Genomic DNA, 11,571 nt, shown 5'->3' with positions numbered 1-11,571 from the left:
TACCACGATAACTCGATTCTGATTATCGAAAAGGCATTAATAAATTGTTAATTGTTAAAACAAGAAGGTTCTCATTTATGACCGCCTTGGTGAGCGAGCCTTCCATTCCAAGGTGACACCAGTGTAAAAACGATACCAGTCAAAAACAAAACATTTTGGTCCTTCGAGCCGGATCGCTACCGAGGATAAATACTGTGTCTACTGACTTGTCTTTGACTCGTTATTTATTGACGTGCCTCTTCCGTTGGAAATCATGGCCTCTATCGATGAATTGTTGAGGATGCAGACTCACCTGATGAGCGCAATATCTCGCGCGCTTCCTAATTTCAAGAAGTTGGGACAAGCCAAGATGACACCTGCCGTAATGCGGCAACGCCTCAACACTCTCAAGGAAACCTTTGCCAAATGCCAAGAGCTGGATATTCAACTTTTAGCTACGGACGAGAAGGTGAAGGCAACTCATGCGTACTTCACCCAAAATTATTTCCTAACCTGTGAGGATTGTTACAACGAAGCAGCCGATTTCACGGCTGAACTACTGGACAGTCACGAATCCCGCGAACCCTCTTCCGCTGCACATGAAGTAAGTGGGATTAATAATTCATTTCGGGCCACGTCACATCTGCCGAGAATCAACTTGCCGACCTTCGACGGAAGTTTCGAGAAATGGGAAAGTTTTCGCGACAAATTCAAATCGATGATCTGCGATGATCATAATTTAACGAATGTTGATCGCATGCATTACTTATGTTCATGTGTAAAAGGAAGTGCAAGTAACGCTCTTGACCATCTCGCGGTTACCAATAATAATTTCACTATCGCGTGGAATATTCTCGTGTCTCGGTATGACAATAAACGACGCCTTATTACGGTATATTTACAATCGCTTTTCAATTTAACTTCGATCGCTTCAGAGACCTCCAACGACCTTCGTTCCCTTCGCGATCAAACGAATAAAGCTCTTCAAGCGCTAAGCAATCTCGGCTGCGCTACTGAACACTGGGATGATTTGCTTGTATTTCTAGTGTCACAAAAACTTGATAAATCAACACGAAAGGCGTGGGAACTTAAGCTCGGCGATACGGTGGAATATCCACGTTACAGCACCCGCGATTTCAAAAGATAAATCACCGACGACCTCCAAAGGCAAAACACTTGCCTCGCATGCCGCGTCTACCGCTCAGTTCCTATGTCCATTATGTAAAGCGAACCATCTATTGTATCAATACTCTACGTTTTTAAAGCAAACTCCCGTTCAACGTTTCGATTTCATTAAAACCCAAAAGCGATGTTCCAACTGTTTCAGTGTAAAACATTCTGTTAAGGATTGTACGAATTCTCGTTCGTGCAAACAGTGTAATAAACGGCATCACACGTTACTACATCTTGATACCCCCGCTCAGCCACTCGCTACTGAGCAACCGTCGACGTCCACCACCGCGAATCTTGAAAGTCTAAGCGCCGTTGCGTCGCATTTAATAACGAAAACAGTAGCACCGAACTCTCAGATCTTACTCGCAACAGCTCGCGTACGAGTTTATTCGTCTCATACATGCTTTGTAAATGCTCCTGCGCTCCTTGATCAAGGATCTGCCGCTACCTTTATAACAGAATCGCTTGCGCAACGCCTACGACTTAAGAAAATTAATTGTTCCGCCTTCATCACCGGTATAAGCGAAATGCAGTCCGTCGTGCGTTACGCTGCCCAAATTACCATTACCCCCGCGGATCGCGATGGACCTGCTTACTCGACAATCGCGCTTATATTACGATCATTAATCAAATACGTGCCAAATCAAATCGAGACAGCTCGTAACTGGAGCCACCTCAAGGGACTTAAGTTTGCCGATGGTGACCCTATGAGCTCGGATCCGATCGATCTTATCATAGGTGCCGATCTATTCGGCCTGCTCATCATCAACGGAGTCCGAAAAGGAGCTCCGAATGAACCTACCGCGCAAAATACCACTCTCGGTTGGATCCTTTCAGGACCAACAGCCTCGTTTTCAGCTAATCACTCTACTATCGAATTTGCGCATCACGGTGTTGTCCTTGAAACTCTCGATCGCGATCTTCGTCGATTCTGGGAGATCGAGGAAGTACCTCGGCAAATTCTTCGCAGCCCTGAGGAACATCAGTGCGATGAACACTTCAGAACCACACACTCACGTACGTCTGACGGACGCTACATAGTACGACTGCCGTTTAAAATTGGACCGCCAATCTCATTAGGCGAATCTCGCTCTAACACGATTTCAAGCTTTCATAGCATGGAACAACGCCTACTTCGAGACACAACTAAAGCTTCCCTGTACCGCGATTTTCTCACAGAAATCACAAGAATATGAAACCCTCGGTCATATGACCAAAGTTACACCCGCCGAAATTGTTACATCAAACCAAGTTTACTATATCCCGCATCATGCTGTCCTACGCGACAGCAGTGCAACCACACGACTCCGAGTAGTCTTCAACGCATCTTGCCGTACTTCAAACGGGATGTCGTTGAACGATCATATGCTCATTGGCCCTAAACTGCAAAGGGACTTAGCCACGGTCATCATGCAGTGGCGCCAATACCGTTACGTATTTACCGCCGACATTACTAAAATGTACCGGCAAATTTTAGTCGATTCACGCGACACCAACTACCAACGCATTGTATGGCGACCGAACTCCGGTGAACCAATCACGGAGTACCGTCTTCTCACAGTAACCTACAGCACAGCTGCCGCTCCATATTTAGCCCTCCGAGTCTTGGATCAGCTTGTAGACGATGAAGGAGCCAAATTTCCGCTAGCCGCCCCCGTTCTCTGTCATCAGACATATGTCGACGACTGCGCCTTCGGCGCCGACGACCAAAATCTCGCTCGTCAAACACGCGATCAATTAATAGAATTGCTTAAAAAGGGAGGCTTTCGCCTTCGCAAATGGGCGAGTAACGACTCGGATCTGTTATCCGATATCGATTCATCCGATCATGGTTTAGCCACTCATAAAGTCATGCAAGACGATGAGCACATTAAAGTATTAGGAATAATTTGGAATCCTAAATTAGATATATTTCAATTTCGCGTCACTCTACCATCGTCACCCGTCTGCACCAAACGAGTCATTCTGTCAACAACTGCTAAGTTTTTTGATCCATTAGGATGGGCTACCCCTGTCACTGTCACAGCCAAAATTTTCTTGCAACGATTGTGGGCACTTCATTGCCACTGGGATGATGAAATCCCTCGCCAACTTCTTGATTGTTGGATGGACTATTATAAACGACTTCCGTGCCTTAATGCTCTGAGCATACCGCGCTGGACCACTTCCAGTTCTCAGACGGTACACCGCGCCCTTCACGGTTTTTCCGACGCATCGACAGCAGCTTACGCTGCAGTGGTGTATCTTCGCACCGTCAGTCACGACGGCTCCGTTACCGTAACTCTTCTAACTGCCAAATCAAAAGTGGCACCTCTTAAAACGATAAGCGTTCCCCGCTTAGAATTGTCCGCTGCAATGCTCCTCGCGCGGTTAATTCAATTTACGCGCTCAGCGCTTCAGCTCCCGAATATAGAGTGTCATTGCTGGACTGACTCCATCATTACACTTGCCTGGTTGGCTCAGTTACCTTCCCGATGGAAAACCTTTGTAGCCAATCGTGTTTCGACTGTTCAATCACTAATCCCCGAAGTACCATGGCGTCATGTCATGACGCAAACAAATCCAGCGGACTGCGCATCACGCGGCCTCGTTCCCGACTTATTGGAGAAGCATGACCTGTGGTGGTCAGGCCCTCCCTGGTTACGACAACCTCCCGAGTCTTGGCCTCATTTGTGCCCTTCGGTCCCTTCCAATGCTCCTCTGGAACACCGCTCGGATCCCCCAGTATGTGCCTTACATGCCACATCAACCTGGGATCTCGAGTCTCGTTATTCTTCGTGGCCAAAATTACTAAGGATCACCGCGTATCTTTATCACTTTCTGAATCGACTCCGAGCTTGTAAAGATTCACAATCTTGTGCCGTCACTTTGCTTCCCGAAAAAATTCAGCAAGCCAAGAGTTACTGGCTTGGTCGGATGCAGTCGCACATGTTTCCGAGTGAGATTGCAGCTCTAAATCAACAGCGTCCGTTGCCAAAAAACAGCCCGCTATCAACTCTGAACCCTTATTTAGATAAGGAGGGACTTATTCGTTTGCGGGGAAGACTCCGACGAGCCAACCTCCCAGGAGCGACGAAGAATCCCCTCGTCTTGCGTTCACACCCGCTGGTGGTACTCATTATCCAGCATCATCACCTTCGGATGCTGCATTCCGGCGTTCAATTAACGCTCGCATCATTGCGAAGCGAATTCTGGATTCTCCGTGCCCGCGCTACAGTTCGAGGCGTTCTTTATAAATGTATACAATGTACGCGAGAACGTGCCGACATACCTATACTCATGAGTGATCTTCCTGCCGCAAGAGTTAACCGTACAGTACGCGCATTTATTCATACCGGTGTCGACTATGCAGGCCCGATCGCCGTCCGAATCAATCCCGGTCGAGGACATAAATCGCGGAAAGCATATATCGCGTTATTCGTCTGCCTCACGACTAAAGCTCTACATTTAGAGTTAGTCAGTGATTATACTTCGTCGACCTTCATTGCAGCGTATCAGCGGTTTGTGTCCCGCCGAGGATTACCGAAAGCTATGTACTCTGATAACGGCACCACTTTTCATGGCGCCAATCGAGAAATGCAATACGTATCGCGAGGGTATAACGTGCAATCGCATTATACCATTACACGAACTGACTTTCGCACATATCGAGCTACCAATTAACCATCATCTTTAATGAACAGTCGTAGCGAGCCGTGACGTACAGTGATACGTGGTTAATTAAGAATGTACTATTACCACGATAACTCGATTCTGATTATCGAAAAGGCATTAATAAATTGTTAATTGTTAAAACAAGAAGGTTCTCATTTATGACCGCCTTGGTGAGCGAGCCTTCCATTCCAAGGTGACATCAGTGTAAAAACGATACCAGTCAAAAACAAAACAATCGTCACACCCTCTTTCACAAAAAAAGGATGTTATTATAGGTTTAATTGACAAAACTTTTTTATTATCTCACCCAAGTTGTCACTATAGGAATATTTGTTACATTATTAACTTGTTACTTGAAAACGACTATACTTTAGAACTCATTTTCGACACAATTAATGCGCGTATAAAATTACTAATTAAAAATATGACCAAGGAAAAAAATAAAAATAAGAAAGATAATAATAAAAATACTAATAATTGCGATAGTGAATTTGTATCCCCTTAGTTTTTAATACCATATGTTCCGGGTATTTCGGAAAACTTCGAAAGAATAAAAAAACAATTTAACACTAAATTGGCGTACACAAGAGTTTAAACAAATTAAATAAATTTATTAAAGTCCAAAAAGACATCCTTCCTAAAGAAAAATGTAATTTATGAGATTGGCTATGACCGTTATTGCGGTTTCCTTCTTCTTGTTAGTAATTGATAAGATTTCGTGCAACTCTTGTGACGCATCATATGTGGGACAAACGGGTCGTAAATTAAAAACTAGAATGTCTGAACATCGTAATCATATAAATCACAACACTAATTCTCAATTACTGAACATAGATTAAAAACGGGTCATAATTTCAATTGGGACGATGTAAAAGTATTGGATTCGAAAAAATACTTGAGCAGACGACTAATATCGGAATGCATACACATACACATGCAAGAGGATGGTCTCAATAAACGCACTGATACTGAAGGCTTACATTATGTTTATTTAACGATGCTAAACGAAATGAAACAAAAAATTTGATTATATGTGTTATTTGGTTACATTAGTTGTTATTTAATTTTCTTTTATTTATCTCTACATAATTTGATTTGTATTTTAATGTTTCTGACAATGTTTTGGTAATGCGTACATTGACATTAGAAAAGATAATATGATTTCAAATTATAAAGGTCAGTGTTTAGTCATATTCGATCGGTACAACATGTATCACGTTTATTAAGTATGTTCACTTGCGATTTTTTCGATCCATGACTTAAATATCTTGAATTATTATGTTTAATATTTACCGACTTCTTCTTTGTATGTTTGTAAGGTGGATCAATTTTTAAAAATTTTTTTAATTTTTATAATATTATAACACTCTGATTATTTTAAATTATGCAGTTCTGCTAAGTTGATGTTGACTTACTTACATAATATGCAATGAGGATATTATTATAATATAGACTGAAGATGACTCAAATTGAAGTCGAAACGTCTCAATTACATATGGATAATAATAATCATATCAATTGGTAAATAAAGGATTTTTTAACAACTGCGCCTTATATTACCTACGTAATAACAACCACGTTGGAACTCTCATATGCCCTTGGATCTTGAGGATTTTATTGTTATTGTTATTTAACCTCTTTTTTGTTATGTTTCAGTGCCGATCCAATCCCGGGATGTTCATTTTGGGATTCAAACCCAAAGTAAGTAAGAATAGTACATTGTGTAACATGTGTGGTAAGTTGTTTATTGCGCTCCCCCGCGCCCGCGCCGCGCTATAGACAATTAGCACATGAGTTGCACATAAATTTTTTCCTTACGAGTGCACTGTGTTAATAATATGTTATACAATTATAAATTCGCACGAGCGAAGCGAGTGTGACTTATGGGGTGGTGCGTGGGGCGCAGGAAGCGGGGGGATTCGGGGGGGGGGGGCGCAGCTCTTGTGAGATTATTACAATTAAACGTTATTATAAGTTGATATTTAAAAGCGGCGGCGATTCGAAAATCGGCCGAGAGTTACGTACGCTTTACGTATTTTCACTTTGCACTGGCAACTTTAATTAATAATCAGTTACTTTTCGTGGTAATATATTATGCGCGGTGCGGTGTTGTGAGAGGGACAGCGAAAGCTAGACGGAGGCTATTCGAAAATCAACCAAATGTTGCATTGTCCTCCTCACCGCTCCGCGGGCAGTAGAAATGCCTCATGACAGTCGAATGGCATTGTTCTCCGCGCGGAGCGGTGTGTTTGTAGATACTGTATTGTCGTTTTGTCGTAGTTACTTTTATTATTAGAGAAAACTATGCTTACCCCCTCCTCCAGATGCCCCGAAAGGACGCTCCGGTCGCGCGCGTTTCTCCGTGTTGTTATTTGTACGAGCGCTACCACTGAGTTGCGTTATTTTTCATAACGCAACGCTTTTGCGTGGAGTTAGAAAAATAACTCAACGGCTTGAGATATTGGCTATTTACCGCACGCAAAAGCGTTGCGTTATAGGGCACATTACGTGCACGCGTGAGGAAAAAAAATAAAAATTGTGACTGAATTTTTCTATATAATAGTATATTATTGTTTATTATGAGTAATATATTCAAAATAATATATTGTAATTTAATGTCTTTCTTGTTATGTTTCAGTGCCGATCAAATCCCGGGGTGTTCATTTTGGGATTCAAACCCAAAGTAAGTAACAAAAAAATAAAAATTGTGACTGAATTTTTTTTATATAATAATGTATTATTGTTTATTATGAGTAATATATTCAAAATAATATATTGTAATTTAATGTCTTTCTTGTTATGTTTCAGTGCCGATAAAATCCCGGGGTGTTCATTTTGCGATTCAAACCCAAAGTAAGTAACAAAAAAATAAAAATTGTGACTGAATTTTTTTATATAATAGGATATTATTGTTTATTATGAGTAATATATTCAAAATAATATATTGTAATTTTATGTCTTTCTTGTTATGTTTCAGTGCTACGTACGACACTCCGGGTTCTACTTGGAACTCACATTCAAAGTAAGTAACAAAGAGAAATAAAAATTATGTATAAATTGTTTATTGAATCTTCTTATTATTACTTATATTGTTTTATTTATCCAATAATTTATCATTGTACAATAACAGTTCTTATATTAAATTAAACAAAAGATATAACTTAATAATGTTAAAGCTACCTGTATTTTGCAGCTTGAATTAAAGGATTCATATAAACATTTATATTTTACTAGAATTAATATTTTTAATATTTCCTTTAAAATTTATAATATTTTACCAACTTCTATATATTATGAATTTTTTAAATATTTAGATTATATTAATAGTTCCAACTTTTATTTACATACCAATAAAATTGATAAAAAAATGTATTAGTTAAAAAAGAAAAATTCAATATAATTAAGAAATCTCACATTAAGCTTATTTCCTACGTATGTACTTAATAATGAGTCAGGAAATAATATTATTAAAGAAGTTATTGATAATGATACTTGTCGCTCTTTGGAAAAAATACATATTTCGGCGGACAAAGGCTCTAGCAGGTTAAGAAGGGGTCAATCGGCCCCCAAACGGATTATGACCAGCATGTCATCAAAAAGTTCGTTGACCTGCCTTATGAAGTATTTTCATATTTTATTTTTGTCACGAGACCTATCAGATACAATTTTATTAAAAAAATTTGGGCATACAAAACGTATCAAAAGGTATTTGAAAATATTTTTTGCGAGATGTTTCAATCTAACCATAATTTTTAAAAAATTTCTGAAATTTATAAGTGACCCCCTTTTGTTAGTTTATGATTGGCAACCTCGCAAAAATTCAAAAACATGTATTTTTAAACTTATTTTCACCCTGAATTTTTTCAGAATTTTTTGAACCCGGCATCATGCCTAAAAAAATTAAAACTCGCCTAAAAAGGCAAAAAATCGCCATAAAATATATATCAAGTAGCCATAAAGCCCTAAAAGGCTCATAAGATAGCCTGCAGACACAGGTAAGATAGCAAGATAACCCTAAGATAGTTCATCGCTCTGATTAAAACAATTATGCAATATTATGGAAGTCTTAAAACACTAAAACATCCATAATATCGCCTTAACCCTTTCAGTCACGCATTTTTCTATTCACTGAATTCGCTTGAAACTCGTTACTCAGGGGTTTTTGGGGTCGCTGATTACGAATCTGATATCATTTTTCAGGAATTCAAAATGGCGGATACAATATGGCGGACGACTTTTTAAAAAATGGATGAATTTACTTGAAAGGAGTTACTCGGGGGTTCTCGGGGTTGCAGATTACAAATCTGATGTCAGTTTTCACTCATATATAAGTGTCTTCCACTTATATTCAATCGTTTTGAATCCCAAAATCTATTTTCATTTTCGTATTCAGCAACCCTGCGAACCCCCGAGTAACTTTTTTCAAGCGAATTCAGTAGATTTTCAATTTTCATATCCGCCATATTGGATCCGCCATTTTAAATTTTTAGAAACTGACATCAGATTCGCAATCGGCGACACCGAAAACTCCCGAGTTACTCGTTTCAAGCTAATTCAGTCGATTTTCAATTTTCATGTCCGCCATATTGGATCCGCCATTTTAAATTTTTTGAAAACTGATATCAGATTCGTATTCAGCGACCCCAAAAACCCCTGAGTAGCGTTTTTCAAGCGAATTGTATGTGATTATTTTTCACAAACGATTTCTTTTTCAAAAAATGGCCATTTTTTGGTATATTATTGTTTATAATTAATGAACTATAGTATGTTAATATGTATGATGTCTTGTATTCGACAAATAAATGCCTCAGCTATGTAGAAAATTAATCACGACGTAAAAAACATGAGAAACTGATTTTTAAAGGTGAAAAAACCAACGGATAAAAGGTGGGACGCTGAGCGTCCCACCGTGACGCAAAGGGTTAAGACAATCGTAACACACTAATACAATTCTGAGACAGCCCTAAAATTCGATTAACATTACTATTCAGCATTAAAGCAGTCTTAAAACTCTAAAACATTTACAAAATATCCTTGGGGCATTCTTAAAATACTCAAAATGCCATAAAATGGTCTTGAGAGAGTCGCAAAACTCTCAGACGGCATTGAAGTGTGGTTAGAATAGTTCTGCAATCTTAAGACACTAGAATACATCAGTAATAAGTATTTTTTACGAGTATCGGAGGACGACTGATGAATTTAAGGCAGAAAAAATATCGTACGACAATTTCATCCCATAACCGAATTTTTTTCTGAAAATTTTAGCCATATGCTTTTTTTCATATTGGAACTATTTTGAAATATTTAAAGGTTATAAATGCTTTTTGGAATTTCTTTATTTTGATCAACATAATATATTTATATATGTTCATGTATATATTATTAATCGTCGTCGCGATCCTCATTGATGACCGGTGCAATTTTCTGGGCATCGAATAATTTGGATAATAATTCAGCAGGCTTGATAATTTCGCTAAATATCTAAACTAAACGAAACTAATGGTGAATTCTGCATGCTATCTTATGAGCCCTTTAGAGCTTTATGGCTACTTGATATATATTTTATGGCGATTTTTTACCTTTTTAGGCGAGTTTTAATTTTTTTAGGCATGATGCCAGGTTCAAAAAATTCTGAAAATAAGTTCAGGGTGAAAATAAGTTTAAAAATACATGTTCTTGAATTTTTGCGAGATTACCAATCATAAACTAACAAAAGGGGGTCACTTATAAATTTTCAGGAATTTTTTAAAAATTATGGTTAGGTTGGAACATCTTGCAAAAAATATTTTCAAATACCTTTTGATACGTTTTGTATGCCCAAATTTTTTTAATAAAATTGTATCTGATAGGTCTCGTGACAAAAATAAAATATGAAAATACTTCATAAGGCAATATCTCCGAAAAGGGGTGGTGTACGGAATTAAAAATTTCTCCAAATTTTTTTTTCGGGTCAACGAACTTTTTGGTGACATACTGGTCATAATTCGTTTGGGGGCCGATTGACCCCTTCTTAACCTGCTAGAGCCTTTGGGGATTCCATTAAATTCAACAAACAAGTAAACAACAAGTGGTTCATTAATTTGAGTAATATAGACATACCTGTAAAAGTTCAATATTTATTACAGTTAGGCGAGAGGTTTATTTGCCTTCCCATAAATAAAAATAATCTAGAATACACATTTATAGAATTTGTTAAAAATATTGAAAATAACATTAATAACCGTCTTAACAATATAGTCAATTTTGTCAGAAATATAACACTGTTCCAATATTAGAAAGATTTCATAATGAGTTCCCAAGAATTGATTCAAATAGTGAAATGATTTTTGATTGGATAAAATCTACAAAAAAGTTTTCTAAAGATCATCCTGAAGTATTTTTTTTCCAGGGCAGACAAAGATAACGTCACAGTCGTTCTAAACAAAGTTGATTATATTAACAAGGTAGAATTAATGCTCTCAGATATTAATAAATATGAAATCATAAAAAAAGATCCTACAAAAAATCTCACCACTGACAATTTCAATGCATGGAGGTTGTAAATGGAGGTCTGTTTTTGTAAAATATAACTTAATTGAATTTTTTTCGTGCGTCTTATCGTTATATTAAACAAAAATGTCAAAAATATAACACAAAATCTATATTTTTTCGGTGTAATATGCTTTTAAGTGTTATTTAATATTTTAAAACATGTTTAAGTAATGGATGTATATCACAGCAACACATTCCAAGTGAAACAATGTATGTATGTATATATATATATAT

General features: G+C 38.1%; 1 protein-coding gene across 1 annotated transcript in view; it reads left to right on the top strand.

Annotated features, from left to right (window-relative positions):
* The first annotated feature begins 253 nt into the window (after positions 1-253).
* LOC108779819 (uncharacterized) overlaps positions 254-11,571 on the top strand; it is a 21,042-nt gene continuing 9,724 nt past the window's right edge. Inside the window, exons 1-8 of the mRNA XM_018547326.1 lie at positions 254-583; positions 1,026-2,169; positions 2,261-4,652; positions 6,259-6,327; positions 6,463-6,507; positions 7,445-7,489; positions 7,615-7,659; positions 7,784-7,828. Coding sequence (XP_018402828.1) covers positions 254-583; positions 1,026-2,169; positions 2,261-4,652; positions 6,259-6,327; positions 6,463-6,507; positions 7,445-7,489; positions 7,615-7,659; positions 7,784-7,828 — 4,115 coding nt within the window. The remainder of the gene's footprint in view (positions 584-1,025; positions 2,170-2,260; positions 4,653-6,258; positions 6,328-6,462; positions 6,508-7,444; positions 7,490-7,614; positions 7,660-7,783; positions 7,829-11,571) is intronic.

Source organism: Cyphomyrmex costatus, unplaced genomic scaffold, assembly GCF_001594065.2.
Source record: "Cyphomyrmex costatus isolate MS0001 unplaced genomic scaffold, Ccosl1.0 scaffold635, whole genome shotgun sequence".
NCBI classification, from domain to species: domain Eukaryota; kingdom Metazoa; phylum Arthropoda; class Insecta; order Hymenoptera; family Formicidae; genus Cyphomyrmex; species Cyphomyrmex costatus.
The sequence above is the reverse complement of the archived record's forward strand: the minus strand, read 5'-3'. Positions and strand labels throughout refer to the sequence as shown.